This window comes from Dasypus novemcinctus, chromosome 4 (genome assembly GCF_030445035.2).
Source record: "Dasypus novemcinctus isolate mDasNov1 chromosome 4, mDasNov1.1.hap2, whole genome shotgun sequence".
Classification (NCBI taxonomy): Eukaryota; Metazoa; Chordata; class Mammalia; order Cingulata; family Dasypodidae; genus Dasypus; species Dasypus novemcinctus.
In genome coordinates, this window is record NC_080676.1 from 48,402,096 (window position 1) to 48,420,606 (window position 18,511).

General features: G+C 34.8%; 1 protein-coding gene across 1 annotated transcript in view; it reads left to right on the forward strand.

Annotated features, from left to right (window-relative positions):
• The window catches only part of LOC139438838 (uncharacterized), a 396,979-nt gene that overhangs the window by 226,353 nt on the left and 152,115 nt on the right, over positions 1-18,511 (forward strand). Inside the window, exon 5 of the mRNA XM_071214469.1 lies at positions 8,359-8,466. Within this exon, the coding sequence (XP_071070570.1) occupies positions 8,359-8,466 (108 nt within the window). The remainder of the gene's footprint in view (positions 1-8,358; positions 8,467-18,511) is intronic.

Consider the following 18,511-nt stretch of genomic DNA (forward strand, 5'->3'; position numbering starts at 1 on the left):
TAGAGAAGTTTTAGATTTATAGAAAAATTACACTGAAAGTATAGGGAATTTCCGTATAACCCCCCCACACACCCACACACATAGTTCTCTTATTATTAAGATATTATATTTGTGTGCTACATTTGTTACAATTGATGAGCCAATATTAAAGCATTGCTACTAACCATCTATACTATACATAATGGTTTACACTTTGTGCTGCAGTTTTATATGCTTTGACAAATGTGTAATGTCATGTGTCTGTCATTGCATAATCATACTGAACAATTTCATTGTCCTAAAAATACCCTGTGTTCCACCTAGCCATCCCTCCCCCAACCTCTGAACTCCTGGCAACCACTATATTTATATATCAATATTACAAGTTCTCCAGTTAACACTAAATAATAACTACAATATCAGTAAATCTACTTTGGACTGTGGTTACGCTCCCCTGTTAACGTTTGTTTATTCCTCAGTTTTGAGTAATTTGGAATGATATTTACTCTTGACTGTTCAGACTATGAGGGGACTTAGATATTATGGGGCAGAGGAAAGGGATTGTTTTGCTTGCATTTTTTGGGATGAGGGTTGTCCTTTTTCAGGATGGGGGTTGTGCATCATCATTGTTTTTTCAGTTGTTCAGGGCAAGGCCAAAGAATTGGAGAGTAGGAGTTGGCTGCATCTCTGCTGGGATTTGGGGATCAATTGGCATTTGAACAATCTGAAGATGTAAGCCTCTGAGAAATGTACTTAAGAGGTATATTGAGAGTTTTAGGTTCAAATAAAAGCAGTAAAAGAACCATGAGTTAGGGGAATTGTGAGTGAGTTGACTATGTTATATTGGGGAAATAGATGATCATATATTTCCTAACAGTGCCTGCTGAAGGGGCGTTGCTTTCATGAGGCTATGTGCCTTGTCTGTGGTGTCCAGGTGTCCCTAGAGCCCTTGGGAGTGCTATTGTTTGAGACTTTGTTTACTGTGGCAGTTAGTGAAATCTGCCTGAGACGTGCATAAGTGTAACATCCAAAATGACCCCTGACTCACGTGGAACACTCTTAGCCATAAAAAAACTCTTTTTTATTAAATGTTTCCCCCTTTTGGTCAAGGTCTTTTTCCAAATGCATCACTGGTTAGTGCTTAGTAATAATCCTTTGGTACCAGGGAAGCTTATCCCCAGGAGTCATGTCTCATGTCAGGAGGAAGGCAGTGAGTTCATTTGCAGAGTTTGGCTAGAGAAAGCCACATTTAAGTTACAAGGAGGTTACCAGCAGATAACTTATGTTTAGGCTAAGTTTCATTTTTATAGGCATAAGGTGCGTATGTGCAAGCTTCAAGGTTAAGGGCTTAGAATATTGGCCTGTTGTCTTGTTAGGCACTGCTTATATATTCTGGAGATTTTTGCTATTTATTTGAGAAAGTAGAAGGACTTCCCCCAGAATGAAAGTTTAATATTTTGTCAGTTATTGTATGGGCCACTGTCTATCAGGAAAACCTACCTATGACAACAAGAATATATTCATATCCCATCAAAGCTGCATAGTGGGGTGCATTTTCTCCATGTATTACCCCAATATTAACACCCTTCATTATAGCTTCTGAAAGGACAGTCTTATATTTGTCTTCTTAACCATAATCCTCGGCCACCTGAATTTACTGAGTTATACAGTCACCAACTTTATCTTCTAGCATACCTTCTAGCATCATGGAAGGCCCAAAACATCCATATTCACACTCCCACTTCGGCAGTATTAATTACACTTATATTGTGGTGCCACCATCATGTCTGCCCATTTCCAATTGTTGCAATAACCTAGTTTTAAATTCTGCAAAGAAAAAGCATTAATTCCCCATTCTCTATTCCCATTTTATTTCCTTGTACTCTGTTTTCTAGACTCTACCTCAAAGATTCTGCTCACTAACCTTAGTTCATATCAGTGAGATCATGCAACATCTGTCTTCTTGTGCCTGGCTTATTTCACTCAAATAAGGCCTTTGATGTTCATCCATGTTGTCATATGTGTCAATACTTCATTCCTTCTGACAGCTGAATAACATTTCATCATATCTATATGCCAAAATTTGTTTATCCATTCATCTGTTGATGAACACCTGAGTTGCTTCAATCTTCTGTCATTTGTGAATAATGCTGCTATTAACATTCATGTGCATTTATCTGTTTGTGTCCCTGCTTTCAGTTCTTTTGGGTATATACTTAGTAGTGGGATTGTTGGTTCATATAACAATTCTATAGTTAACTTCCTGAGGAATCGTCAAACTGTCCTCCACAGTGGCTATTACCATTGAACATTCCCACCAGCAATGAATGAGGGTTGCCTTTCCTCCACATCCTATCCTACATTTGTAGTTCTTTACTTTTTTTTAAATAGCAGCTAGTCAAGTAAGTGTGAAATGGTATCTCACTGAAGTTTTGTTTTGCATTTCCCTAATAGCTAATGATGGTGAGCATCTTTTCATGTGCTTTATAGCCATCTGTATTTCCTCTTTGGAAATGTGTCTGTTCAAGTCTCACCTATTTTTTAGATAGGTTTTTTGTCTTTTTATTATTGAATTGTAGGATTTCTTTATATATACTGTATAGTAGACCTTATAAGATATGTGTTTTCTAAATATTTTCTCCCATTGAATAGACTACCTTTTTCATATTATTGAATTCCTTTGAATCACAAATGTTTTTAATTTTGAGGGGGTCCTATTTATCTATTCTTTCTTTCATTGCTCATGCTTTGGATGTAAAATTCATGAAACCATTGTCAATCACAAGGTCATGTAGATGCTTCCCTACATTATCTTCTAAGAGCTTTATGGTCCTGGCTCTTATATTTAGGCCTTCGATCCATCCAGAGTTAATTTTTGTATAGGGCATGAGATAGGGATCTTTATTCATTCTTTTGCATATGGATATCCAGTCCTCTCAGCTCCATTTGTTCAAAAGATTATTCTGTCCCTGTTGAGAGGACTTTGTAGTCTTGTTGATTGTCTGTAGATGTGCAGGTCTATTTCTTAACTGCTAATTTAGTTTCATTGGTCAATATGCTTATCCTTGTGCCAGTACCATGCAGGTGTGACCACTGTAGCTTTGTATAATAGTATGTTCTAAAGTCAGGTAACTTGAGTCCTGTAACCTCATTTTTCTTTCTCAAGATGTTTCTGGCCTTCAGGGCCCCTTACCCTTCCATAAAATTTTGGTAATAAGCTTTTCCTTTTCTGTAAAAAGTTCTGTTGGAATTCTTATTGGGATCGTATCGAATCTGTAAAGCAATTCAGGTAGAATTAAAACCTTGATGATATTTAGTCTTCTAATCTATAAACATGGAATATTCTTCCATTTATTTAGGTGTGATTTGACTTCTTTGAACAAAGTTGTAAAATTTTCTGCGTATAACTCCTTTACATCCTTAGTTAAAATTTTGCCTACATATTTGATTCTTTTAGCTACTATTGTAAATGGAATTTTTTTCTTGATTTCCTCCTCAGATTGTTCATTATGTAATGAAATACATCACTTTACTGAACTCGTTTATCAGCTCTAGCAGCTTGTAGATATTTCAGGACTTTCTATATATAGAATCATATCATCTGCAAATAGTGAAAGTTGTACTTCTTCCTTTACAATTTGAATGCCTTTTATTCCTTTTATTTGCCTAAGTGCCCTGCAAAGAACTTACAACACAATGTTGAATAAAATGGTGACAGTGTTCATCCTTGTCTTGTTCCATCAAGTATGATGTTAGCTGTGGGTTTTTCATATATGCCCTTTGCTGTATCACATAATACTGATATGTTGTTCTCTCATTTTCATTCACTTTGAAATATTTACTGATTTCTTTTGCAAATTCTTCCTTGACACACTGATAATTTAAGTCTGTGTTTTTAATCTCCATATATTTGTGAATTTCAGTTCTCTGCCCACTACTGATTTCCAGCTTCATTCCACTGTGGTCAGAGATAGTGCTTTGTATAATTTCAATCTTTCTAAACTCATTGAGACTTGTTCTATGACCTAGCATGTGGCCACCTGGAAGAATGATCCATGAGTGCTTGAGAAGAAGGTATATCTTCCTGTTTTGGGGTACAGTGTTTTGTATATGTCCATGAAGTCTAGTTCCTCTAATGTTTTATTTAAGTATTCTGTTTCCTTATTGCTCTTTTGTTGAGATGTTTTGCCTATTGCTGAAAGTGGTGTATTGAAGTCCCCCACTATGATCGTAGCGGCATCTCTTTCTACTCTTAGTTGGCCAATGTTGCCTCATGTATTTTGGGGCGTTCTGGTTGAGTTGCATAAATATCTGTGATTGTTCTTTCTTTTTGTTAGAGTGCTCCTTTTATTAATGTATCATGTCCTTCTTTGTCTCTTACAAAAATTTTGCATTTAAAATCTATTTTTTCCAATATTAGTAGAAGTACCCCAGCCCATTTTTGTTAGTTTGCATGGGAAATTATTTTCCAACCTTTCACTTGGAACCTATTTGTGTCCTTGGGTCTAAGGTGGGTCACTTATAGACATCACATAGATGGGTCATTTTTTTTAACCCATTCTGCCATTCTGTGTTTCTTAATTGGAGTCTAATCCATCAACATTCAGTGGTATTATGATAATGGCAATACTTACATCAGTCATTTTTTCTTTAGGCTTACATTTGTCATATTTTATTTTTGTTTCTCTTTTTACTTTTTTAGTTACCCTTACTAATAGTTTTCTTTTCTATACTCTTCCCCCAAACCTCTTTCTTCTTTCTTTTCCTTTCAAGCCATACAACTCCCTTTAGTGTTTCTTAAAGGGCAGAACTCCTGCTGACAAATTCATTCAATTTCTGTTTATCTATGAATATTTTGATCTCTCCTTCATTTTTGAAGGACACTTTTTCCAGATACAGAATTTTTGTCTGGAAGTTGTTTTCTTTCAGCAGCTTAGTTATTTCATGGCACAACCCTGTTGCCTCCAGGCAAAAGGGAGAAATCAGCTCTTAATCTTATTGGGCAACCCATATAAGTGGTATATTTCTTTTCTCTTGCAACTTTCAGGATTCACTCTTTATTGTTGGCATTTAACAATTTGATTAGTATGTGTCTCAGAGTAGGTCTGCTAAGGTTTACTCTGTATTCAGTACACTGAGCTTCCTGGATATGTATATCCATGTTCCTTGTAAGAGTAGGGATATTTTTGGCCATTATTTCCTCAAATACTCCTTCTGCCCCTTACACCTTCTCTTCTCTCTCTGAGACATCCATAATGTGTGTGTTTGTGCATTTTATTCTGTCATTTAAATTCCCTGAGACCATGCTGAAGTTTTTCCATTTTTCTGTCTATCCTTTCTACTATCTATGTGACTTTGGATGTCCTATCTTCAACTTCACTAATTCAGTCTTCTACCTGTTGAAATAGGCTTTTGTATGATTTTACTGCATTTTTCTTTCTTCTATTAAGCCTTTCATTACAATAAGATCTGTTATTTTTTTATGTACTTTTGAAATTTCTAATGTATGTCCACTCATCCTTTATCTCTTTTCTCATCTCATTGAATTGATTTAGGATATTTGTTTGAATATCTTTGATTAAGTGTTCCACATTCTGAGTCTCCACCTCCTTTTTAATTTGTTCATTTGATTGGCCCATATCTTCCTTTTTCTTAGAATGGCTTGCAATTTTTTGCTGATTTATATTCATCTGCTTATCTTGATGGGTTTCTTCTGTTGGTCAGTTTGGCTCAATAGCCTAGCAGTTTATCTTTTTTTGGCCTTGTGAGAAGGGTCCCCTTTGAAACTTGGTTCCTTTTATTCTGAATCTTTACAATTGCCCGTGTTTAACTAAAAAAAAAAAAAAAAAAAAAAAGACCAAAAAGGAAAAAAAGAGAGGAAAAGAAAGAAAAAATAATAAAAATATAAAGAAAAGAAAGAAAAGTAGATAAAAATAATAAAAAAGAAAATAAAGAAAAAAGAAAAGACAAGAAAAAAGAAATGAAGAAAATGGAAAAGTAAAGAAAGAAAAAAGGAAGAGAGAGAAAAAAAGAGGGCCTCCCTCCCCTGTCACAGGTTTCTGACTAGACTCCTCCCTGTAGATCACTCAGGCCTATCAATCAATAACCTCATGGCCCACCTTTCTGCAGGTACTTGGGTGAGGAAAGGGAGAAGAGAAAAGAGAGAGAGAGAAACAGAACCAGCCTCCTCTTAGGCCACCAATGACTGCCTGGGCTCTCCCTCTTAGGCTGCCTGTGTTCCCAGTCACCCTGCAGCCTGTCTTTTCACAGATATCCAGGTGAGGAAAGGCAGAAAAAAACAATAAATATATGCCTCCTTTTCATGCCTCCAGAGTCTGGCTACGTTCTGCTTCATTATTTGGATTACCCTGCTGCTGTCTGCTCTTCTTTTGCCCACATGGGCACCCCTTCATGGCGCTAATTGCCCTACAGCCCTCTGCTGACCTGGTGTCCAGCTGGGAACCTTGTCACTGGCCAGGTTGTCCCATGGCTTCTTTCTTCCCACAGTGCCTGGCTTGGCATCTTCTCCAGGTGCCTTCTCCAGTGGTCCCCATTGCCTCAGTTTACCCTATGTCCCAAACACCTGTCTGCCTTCCCACTGCTTCTGGAGGAGGAGTGAAGCTAGCTGTTCCTATACTGTCTTAGATCCCCCTAGTGGTTACATTTTAATTAGCTTTCCCTATAGTGTAAGTGAAAGGTAGTGCTTACTCATTTAAAAACCAAACTACATAATTCTCAAACACAAATATTATTGTATTTTTCATTTTGTGGGTCAAAATAAAATATTATTTTAAACACTATTAAAGCATGACTCTTATTACTTATCATTTAATGACCTGCCCTGAAGTCGCTTGTTAGCTATTTATTTAGTAAGTACTTTTCCTGTTTGGAAAAAAATTCAAAGGATATTTCTTTAGTTTGAGTAAAACAGCTCTTTGGCTCTCCTTTTTGGAAAAAACACAGGCTATACATTTTTACCATCACTTATATAACGTAAAATTAGATTTTAAAAAATATTTGTGTTTTAAAAGTGCCAACTCATTTAAAAGATAATATAATTTCTGTATAAATTTGAGATATATTTATACTTACAAAATTTATTGTCACTTTTCTGATATTTTTACAGTTGAAAAGGACAGCAGTAGAAGAAAATATTCAAATATTTGATGATGGTTCACTCTTTTTTTCAGCTTGTATCCATCTTTGATATTCTCAACCACTCCCTTTGCCAAAATTTTTACTCATTCCATATTTAGTGTTACAGAAACAGTCATTTGGGAGAGTTCATAGTAGACCCTAATTCTGCTTTGTAAGAGATCCTCTTTGGACCAGTTAATTTCCAGTTTCCCTGGGTAAAGAATCAGTTCAATAAACTTCCTCTCACTTTCCAAAAGAGGTTGGAGTCTATATCTACTTTCTCTTAAATTAAACACTCTGGAAGAGCTTATTCATTGTGGCATGATATTCTTTGCATGACAAAATGAAGTAACCATTCTCAGTTCCCACATCCCTCATATTTGGTTAATGTCTTTTATTGATTAGATTCTTTCTAATTCTCTTAGTTAAATAATTTTCATTGTATCTGATCAAATAATCTGATTTATTCCACAGTATCCTAAAAAATAAATGCATTAATATACAAAAGAGTAGAAAAATATCTTTTTCTAGAAAGTTACTCAACTATATGATCTGTAAAATTCCAGCCTTAAAATTTCTACCTGTGTTATCTATAACTATTGAGGATTGATTCATGTTTCTCAGAAAAGACATGTTGAAGTCCTAATGACATGATAAAATACATGTTCAAGTCTTAAACTGTGTTCCTGTAAATAGGGACTTCTGTAATTTGTCTAAGAGGACCATTGAAGATGTTATTTTTACTTAAGGTGTGGACTCATTTTTAAAGAGAACCTTTGAAAATCCTTTTTAGATGAAGCCAGATTGAATCAGTTTGGCCCTTATTTCATATGGCTGGAGGTCATAACAAAGAGAAAATTTGGAAGCCATCAGTAGATGCAGTAGATCTGGTCAGAAACCAGAAGATTCAGATGTCAGTGGAAACCAGAATTGCAGACAGGAGGATAGAGAACTGCCATCACCAGAATACTACTAACCCCTGGAGAAAGCAAGCCTTGCCTTTATCTCAATTTTCTACTTCTAGAATTCATAACCATGAGACAATAAATGCTTGTTGTTTAAACTAAGCTATTGCATGATATTTGTCATAGTAGCTTTGGCAAACTAAAACAATGCCTTGTCTCTCTAGCCCAGGTAGCTGCATGATTATCTTTTATTCTTTTCCCATTACCATGGCTAAAGGCTAAGATATTTTCCTTGTACTCGCTGCTTCCTGAATTTAACCATCTCTTCTTGTTCTAGCATTAGCAAATTCTCATCAAATTCTTCAGCACTGACAAATCTTTGCTTGTGGTTCTCATTGTGTTTGAAAGCAGAAGAAAAGAAAAAGAACAAAAGATTGTGCATGTGGTAAGTTTAATGGGAAAGGGGATTACTTAATTTATTTTAAAAATGGGTCAGAGGAAGTAAACATAAAATAAACAAGACTCAAATATATACTGTAGAGTGAAAATGTGTATACTAAGTATGTGTCTATGAAGTATGAAGAATTCAAATATCTGATTATTTTTTACCATATTTAATTTTTCTATATTTTCACTATATTTTCTTTTCAAAATATAAAAAGTCCTTACAGAAGGTTAAATATTATGTTCAATATATTTTCGTATCTTAGCAAATGTTTTTGTGACATTCAGGTTATTGGACATGAGGGAAAACTGGCTGTGACATCTGTCAACACATTGATTTCCAGGGTTGATACAGATGGTTTGAGGTGATCTCTGGTCTCCCTCACCACCACATTTGTGTCACTTCCAAAACTACTTGCTTGTTCAAAGTGAATGACCTTCTGAAAGTGGACCATTCAAGAAGGGTATTTTAAAAACGATTTCCCCTTGCTATAATTTCTAGACATGCTCAAAATGTATTCAAATATATCTAAATCTGTAGAACAGATATACAACCTATTTTACTGTTTTAATTTTTTTTAACTTTATTTTTAAAGAACTCTTAGATTACAGAAAAGTCACGTTGAAAATACAGGGGATTCCCTTATACCCCACATCTTCCCCTCTCACATTTTCCTCTAGATAGAAAAAATTTTGATATGAGTTGATTCCTTTTTCTCAAATCTGTGTAGTGATTAGAGAGACTTGTACTTTGGAATCCACATACCTGCCCAATTAGTTACTTGCTGTATGACTTTAGTTAAGTTACTTTATCTTTTTGGCCTTAGTGTGTTCAACAAAATGATCATATCTGAAAGGGTAAAGAGAAAACACATTCATTAAAGTAATATTTAGGGATACAAACTAAGGGTAGTCAGCATTTTAGTTACTGGAACTGAAGCACAGAACAAAAGGGTATAAATAAATAATAAACAAATGGTAAATATTTAAAATATAATCCATGCCGTCATGGTGATTACATTCAAGTTGGGGCAGTTTTTGCCAGGATCATTACAAGTTTATATATTAGTCATAGATATTCGTTTATTAATTCAATATCACTCATATTTCTAGAAATGGCAGTACCAATTTGTACTTAAAATGAACTATTTAATCCTTCTTTCCTTTCTAATTGATAGATTTATGCATTATAGTTTGGGTGAGAGGAGGTTGAGTATGTGATCACTCATTCTTTTGCTCCTTTTGGTAAGTTATTGAGAAAACTATAATAGTAAAATTTAAAATTATGGTTAAGAATTAAATAAATCTATACAACATATACTCTACCTAATGTCAATAATTGCTATGAAGAAAACAATAAAGAAGGGAAGGACAATAGAGAATGCCAGTAAAGGGGGGTTTACAGTAGTAAGTAAAGTGATTGGGAAAAGCTTCCTTAAGACGGTAATTTTTACCAAAGACCCATAGCAAGTGAGGGAGAGGACTAGATACCAGGTGAAAGAACTATGACATTAAATGTGAAGTTTATGCAAAAAATTTTAACACAATTGCTATTTTAAAGTGCAGTAAGTGCTTAATACTTTATTTCATTTGTGATATTAGAAATAACAGATGACTGACTTGCTACTACCATTATTTAGTTGCTTCCCTTTTCATCATGTGAAAATATAATCCAAAGAATAAATCATGGTCTCATAATCTTGTCAGATTGTCTATCTACTTGTTTCAGATACCTTAATTTTTCCCCCAAAATTAAAAATATATATTATTCTTTGAAAAATTGGAATATAAACTATTCTTTAAAAATTAATATAAAAACTGATAAAGCATGGGAGTTTGTTACTGGAGTCTTTTATAATGCTTAAAACTACTTGTCTTTGCCTTATTATAGGAAGAAGGTTAAAAATAGATAAATCTGAAATCTTGAGTTTTATCCATCTTGAATTTCATGGAGCATCTAAAGTGATGCATCTTTCCCTTCAAATATTTATCCATCATTTCTAGACAAATAGTGTATGAAACAATAAATAACAAATAGCTAGAACAGGAGAAAACAGTTTTTAATGTCTTGTGCTTAAAATGTCATTGTAGCAGGAAGTAATAATTGAATACTGCATTATTTAAGGTAAGGTAATAGACTACTTTTTTTTTTTTTAAGAAGCAGATTACTTTCAGGGTCTTCTGCCTTATCTTCAGAAAGCAAGGATTCCCCAGTGAAAGACTGGAGTTATGAGGGTTGATGTGTTGTGACTGGCTACTGAATCCTAATGTTTCACCCAACAGAAAATAGTTACCTTTAAAATGTATGGTCGTCATTCATCAATAAACAGAGATTCATGCCACGTGTGTGCTTTTCTGCATTGGAGACAGTAGGATGCAGTATAAATAGTACATACTAAGAGCTAGAGTGCTCTCCACTTGATTTTACTACCCTCTAGTTGTAGGATCCTTGATAAACTACCTAAAGACCTGGATTTAATTTCCTTACCTGTAAAACGCATAGAGTAATGCTAGTTGAATTGAGCTGCTGTGAGGATTAAATTACACAACGGATTTAAAGGTCTGGACAATATTTTTTTGGTGCCAACAAACTAATATTCACTACTTACAAATAGTTTAGAGGTCTTCAAATTACAAAAATAAATATATAGGTGTTTAGCTTTTGAGTTTTAAGAATAAATATTGTAATTCATTTTACTGTTATCCAGGAAATATTAGGGTCCTTTCCAGTTTTCTTTCTCCCTTTAAATTTTTTTTTTATTATTGTTGTGTGTGGTACCAGAAAATCATGTTCAAACTTGAAGGCTGTATTTTAAGCTTCCACCTATACAAATCTTATGTATCAGATGTGTGTCCAGGTTTAGAAAATCATCTGGTAAATATGAGGGCAGATTTGTAGATCAATATTCTTGTGCACATTAACAGCGTTGGTTGATATAATTTAGGCCTATTTGAGTGTTAGTATTTTTATAAATACTTCTACTCAATTCCACTACTGAATATGTGCTGCTCTTAAATACACTTATTTATAATTTTATTCATGGTTTACTTGCTTTAGGGTTGTAGTCATAATATGTTTCCCTTCATAACTGAAGAGTATAAAATTTTCATTTTTTTCTTTCTAGCAGTAGTTATTACTTTGGACTGTAGCATAATAGGCTAAGATGGGCCAGTGAATAGAAAAGGAATTTAGTTTATACTTCTTTACTTTTTAATTTATTTATTGTGGTAGATACATTTTTAAAAGTAAGTGAAAAATTTCCCACTTGCTACTCTTTATTAAAATAAATTTGCCTTTTTTCTTGATATGATTAGAAATTTAATTTGGCAGTATTTATAATAGCAGGACCAAATTATTCCAGAAGCACACAGTATTATTTTCTTACTAGGAATTATAATCACTTGACAAGTTTTTATTTAGCAGGATTTCATAAAGTCAAACTGCATTTAGTTTCCTCTATTAATCCCTTTTGGTATTTTAAACAATATTTACAAAAATATGGCCTTTCTACAAGTTGTTTTATCATAGATATTTCCCAAACATCATTGATCTTTTGAACATGTAAAACCCTTGAAAATTTCTATCTTGATTCTTTTATGAACAATGTTCTTCTAATTCTATGTCCAATGAACATTTCATCCCATGACAATACATGTCCACTTAGAATATGAGGTATTAAATCATTGGAGAGTACATGTAGAGATTGTACTTCACTGATCCTATGTCATAAACAAAACTCTTTCAGAATATTTAATAGCTATATGAATTGCATGCCATAAAGGGCAAGGATCATATTTATTTCCTTTCTGTAGCTTTGAAAATGTATTTACTTCTTCAGGCTACTAGACTTTAAGTAAGGTTATGTGAAATTAAGTAGATTATTTGATACATTATTACCTTTTGATGTTTACATTACTGTTGTTTACCAATAGACACAATATTCTTTATTTTCTTTAAGAAGGCTTTACCTATTGGTGCAATTTCATATGGAGTGTGGGACTGTATGTTCATAGATAGAATGATCTAGATAATATCTTCAGAATTCTATTTCCCTAAGTTTCAGTGACACAATGGCCAAAAAATCAAATCATCCCTTTTTTCTGTTCATAATATTCATACCCTACTTAAAAATCAACCAGTAAAATATTGAAATACTAGTGTTGTTTTTCATTTTGAAGGCTTTTGTTTTTATAAATCAAAACTAATCTGAGAAAAGTATCTAAGTTATAAAAAAAATACAACAGCTAGAAAACCAGTTTTTCTTAACCTAAATATCAGAAAGCTACAAAAATTTTATATATAATATAAAAAAAATTGAAGAATAAAGTGTCCAAGTATAAGAGATACTTAAATAATATACAGCATGTCCGTATATTACACATACAACTTTTAAGAAAATTTTATAATATTAGTTCATGTCAGTGAAAATGTTCACAATGTAATGCTATGTTAAAAATACATAACTATATATTCACTTTAATCCAATTTTGATTTATAGAAACATATGCGTGAACACATATACATACATCCTTATATAAGTATATATTTTAAGACATCATAAAGCCACATTTTACCTGATTTCCTCTGCTTATGCTGTTTTGATTATTTCCAAATCATATTTAGAAATCCTGTGGTCTTGTTTTGAGCTACCTTATAGGAATTTCCAAATGTCACTTATGTTTTTAACAGGCAAATGTTTAGAAACTTTTATATTGGTGAGTCTTTTATGAGCTATGTGTCAGAAATAATCAAAATGTGTTTTATATTATTAAATTACTAAATATTCAAAATGTTCATATTTCTTTAATTAGAAATAAATATCAGTGAAATGTATTAATAGTTGTTTTCAAATGAAATGATAGTAACTAGATGATAATTGAATTTCAGACCTTCAAACAGACTGCCTTTTATTACCATGCAGATGAGATCTAAGTAAAATATATTTGCTGTGTTTTTGCTTATTAAAATGCACAATATGAGCCTACTGCTTTATTTTAAACACCAAGGCAAAGTTTCATTCAGCATGGCCTTCATTCCGCAGGTAATTATGGAGTGCCTACTTTATATCAGACTCTTTGCCAAGCCATGGAGATAATTTAAAAGAATAGGAAATGTGTTTCTTTGTTAAAAATAGAATTTTTTGAGAAGCGATTATTAAAATACAGTGTTTTATTATTAATATAATGCAGTATATATAGGGAGCTACGAGACAAAGAACCCTAACTCTGGGGTGTCAAGCTAGGCTAAACAGAATGCTGCTTCAAAGCCAAGGCTGGAAATACGAGTCAATGATGGAGAAGAGGGCATTTTCTGCACAGAAAATGGTACAAGTAGAAATGTAGCTATGGTACTGTATTAGTCAGCAAAGGGGTGCTGATGCAAAGTACCAGAAATCTATTGGATTTTATAAAGGTTATTTATCTGGGTTAGAAGTCCTCAGTTATGAGGCCATAAAGCATACATTAATTCCCTCACCAAAGTCTGTGGCCACATGTTGGAGCAAGATATCTGCTGACTTTCAGCCTTCCTCTTCCTCTTAAGGCTCCTGGTCCCAGCTTCTTCCAGTATCAGCTGTAGGCCATCAGGTCTCTAGGCTTTGTCTCTCACCCAGGGCTAGATTCTCTCCAGGCTCAGGCTTGAGTCTCTCCACAAGGTCAGCTGTAGACTATCAGGCAAATGGCTCATCTCTCTTCCCAGGGCCTCTGCTGTGTCTGTGGAGCTGTCTCTATTCCTCTGTGTTCTTCTGTGTGTTTCCTTCCCAGGCTCCAGCTCAAAACTCCAACTTCCCTTCTTTGCAGTGCAGTTTCTCTGTGACTCAATGCACAATCAAAGCCTTACTCTTTATTTAATCAAGTAAAAGTGGAACCTCTGAATCCAATCCAATCAAATATGCCCAGAGGGAGAGACCAGTTCAGAAACACAATCCAATATTTATTTTTGGAATTCATAAACAACATCAAACTGCTACAGATACCAGCAAAGTTTCAAAAGAAAGATCAGGCTTTTTAAGAAAACTGATATTATCTCAGCAGTATGAGCATAATCATTGTATTAGACCAAGTTGTCCAGAAAAAAAGACATCTGATAGTATACACACACACACACACACACACACACATACATAATAGAAATTGGCTGACATATGACATTGGGGATTGGCAAGTCTGAATTCTGTAGGGCATGCTGCAAGCTGAAAACTCCAACGAGGTGAAGTTGTATTCTGCAGGAGAAGCTGGCTGGCTGAAGAGGCAGAAATTCTTTCTGACTGTTGAAATCTTCAGTTCAGCTTTGAGACTTCTAACTGACTGGATCAGGAGAGTTCCCTCATTGCCTAGGGCAATATCCTTTGTTTCTTATAGCTGAAGTTAGCCCTTGATGCACTCTACTAACCATAGAGGAGAATCTATCTTGAAATGTCCTCTCACTAACAATTAGTCCAGGGCATGCTTGACCAAGTAATTGGACACCATAACCTAGTCAAGTTGACACATGAAATTAGTCATCACAATCATCAATTAAGGAAACTGAGAATATTAGATTATAGACATCTTAAATTTAACTGTTGTATATTAATACATTATTCAGAAATATTAGTAAAAAATATTTCCATATCAATGAATTTTCTAATAAATGTTTAAGGAGGGACATTTTATTTATTCTTGTTAAAAACATTTCACTTTTTTTCCCCTCGTTAAACAAAGTGTAAAGAACATATTTTTTATTTGTCTGTTTCCTTCTTTTGGAGTTTTTGAATTTGTTATAATTATCAAATATATGTTTTTGCCCTCTGCTGTAATACACTTATGCCTCCATGAACTAGTTAGAAAGATTATTTCAATGGCCTGAGATTTCTCTGATTTTTGTAGTTTCTTATTATTGCAATCTTATTTTATCTTCAACCTGGAAAGGAGCCCTGTATCTTTTCCTAGCAACCCTTCCTTCAGGTAACACCTTCACTTTAATCGACTTTGGAATTTTTGATAACTGCTTTGGATAGATAAAAATCTTTGTGACTTATTTACTGCTTATTTTAGTTAAGATTATGTGGCATCACAGTATATATTAATTTTAGATTATTTTTGCTATATACTTTTTTAAAAACTTTGTTCACCTACAAAATATAATAAGATTATTTAGTATTTGAGTTCTTTCATGTGGTGGATTTCCATATCAATTAGAAAATCACACTGGGATCCCGTGGTATATGTATATGGGAGTTGTTTGGCGCCAACTGGGGAGATATGATTGTGTGCTTTTCTTCCCAATTCCTCTTCAGTGACTTCATGTTTTCATGTTTGGTGACATCAAATGACAACCTGAAATAAGTTTTGCCAATAGTAATTACATCACTGCAAAATCTACAATTCAGGGCCTCCCAGCAAGAAGAGAGGCAGTTAAAAATTTAGCAGCACACACTGCTGGACCTGCCTTAGTACAGGCCTTTTTAATGCTGATTCTTTGGCTCAGCCTGCAGGGTGGAAATGAACATTGTATATTGTAGCCCGGAGATCTCCAGCTGCTTTTGCTCACATACCTCATAAAAGAATTTTGAAAAATTGTGTAACTTGCATATTTTAAGACTCACATATGAATATTGCAACTTAAGTTTCAGTAAAGGTGCAAAGGATGTCATTTCTTGTGTATTGTTAATATTGCCATTAATTGCACCAAGCGGAATCTAAAGATAATAATTTGGCGCTCACAGTCATCAAGTAAAACCACTTGAGTAAAAGTTGTTTAACAATTGGAAAATTTATGTCATTTGTTTTTCTTCTTGTACTCTTTAGCTGATTGGTGTTTAAAAGACCTGAAACATATTTACTTAACTTCCCTCCAGCACCTCTTATCCTGCCCCTTTGTAGCACAACCTGAACTCCTGCCCCACCCCACCCCCAACACCAAATGCCAAAGCCCCTTCACCATTTCTTAGGCAAATAGGTGGCCATCTGAATCACCTCAGGGGCAGCCCAAGTCCTGAAGCATTGCTTTAAGCTCCTAACCTTAACTGCCTTTTGGTGAGAAAAGTGTACCCACAGGGTACACAGTCAGAAAAGGGAGAATTGATTTTTCCTTATTTGCATGACTTCAGAATGGATTCCAGGGGTCCTCAACCCTCTAATGTTGTGATCATGGGAGCTAGTCACCAGTTACGCATGGTATCTCTAAATAGGCAAAGTCCCCACAACATTTTTATAAAGGCTGGTCAAAGCTGGGGAGTTGTGAGGTTCTGCCTCCACCCTTAAGAGCCTTATAGGAAGAGCAGCATGGGCTTTGTTTAGGTCCAGCATGCCCAGGAGGGTGGGGAGGGAGCCAAACTGTTGTAGCCAGGGTGTCTGACTCTTAGGGCAGCCAGAGGCTTCAGCTTTCCTAATGCCAAGGTCAGGTCTTTTGTCCCCATTGAGGCATAGGAAAGTCAATATCTGGGTCTGACATTGCTTGCTGTAGCTGGAGACTAAAGTCATGGGCTCATTCAATTATATATGCATATGTTTAGCCCTGAGAGTGTGGACTCTGGTTTCAAATCCCACTCCTGGAAAGGAAAAAAAAAAAACAAAACAAAAAAAAAAACCTCACTTGAAGAGTTTCTATTTTTAAAAATGGAGTTCTGGTGAACTGTCATGTAGAATAGGCAGGCAGGGCTCAACTCTCACAAAAACAACAGAGAAAGGGCCAAAAGCCATTCGATGGACTTGCTATGGGGGTCAACAAACAGGATAGTGCTGCACAACTTCCATGAGGGCAAGGGACAGAAAGACAGAGAACCTGAAACAACAAATCCAAATTACTAAACCCCAGTGGTGGCCAGGAAGGGCTCTCATCCCCTAACATCAAGACATTATTTAGCTTAGACAAAACCCCTGGCTCACTGCAGCAGACTGAGAAGGAAACAGACATCTTCCTCCTTGCTGTTACAAGGGAGAGGGAGGATGAGTCAGAGGACTTCTTTTTAGTGAATTCAGCCAACAGAGCCCACTTTGAATCTCAGCTCTGGCAAGACCAGAAACATGGGAAAGCAGAGGGTGATAGAAATACCATGGACATGTTTGTTGATGAGTGCCTTCTGCTGGCTGCCAGAAATTGCAAAGAAAAAAACTCTCTTTAGTCCCAACTCTGGGAGAAAATCTATACCCAATTAATGAGTCTCTGGTCCAATTTTGATAATGTAAGCTGGGCAATTTTAAAGACTTAGAATAAGCTGAACCAAAAATAAAAGTAGAGCTGTGAACAAAAACACTAGGCAAGAGAGAAATGACCATCATAAGAAATTTACCTACACATTCAGTTGCCTAGACATTGGCAAAAAATTACAAGCAATCCTTGGAAGCAGGAAGAGATAGTTCAGCCAAAGGAACAAACCAAATATCCTGATAAGAAACAGGATTTAAGATGACTAGTCAATGATAATCATACAAATCTCCTGAATCAATTCAGAGAATTGAAGGACAATATTACTAAAGAAGTCATATTAAGAAGACATTGGGTGAGCAAAAAGAACAATTTGAAAGCCTGCAAAGAAAAGCAACAGAGCTTATGAGAATGAAAAACACAAAAGATGAGATTAAGATATATATTAAAGGCACATAAAAGCAGATTTGAATTGCTCAAAGATAGAATTAGTGATTTCAAGGACAGAACATTTGAACTGGAAAAGACAGGAGAATAAAAGTGAAAAGAATGGAAAAAAATGGAACAGGGTCTCAGGAAATTGAATAACAACATGGAAGACACAAGCATACATGTCTCAAAAGGAAAAGAGAATGGAAAAAGAGCAGAAAGAATATTTGAGGAAATAATGACTGATAACTTCCCAACCTATATGAATGACATAAATTTCAATATTCAGGAGAGACAATACACAAACAGAATAAATCTGAATAGACCTATTCCAAGACACCTACTATTCAGAATGACAAAGATGAGAGAGAGGATTCTGAAAGCAGCAAGAGAAAAGCAAAGCATCATACAGGGGAACCTCAATAAGATTAAGTGCTAACCTCTCATCAGAAATCATGGAGGTGAGAAGAAAATGGTATGAAAGAGAATA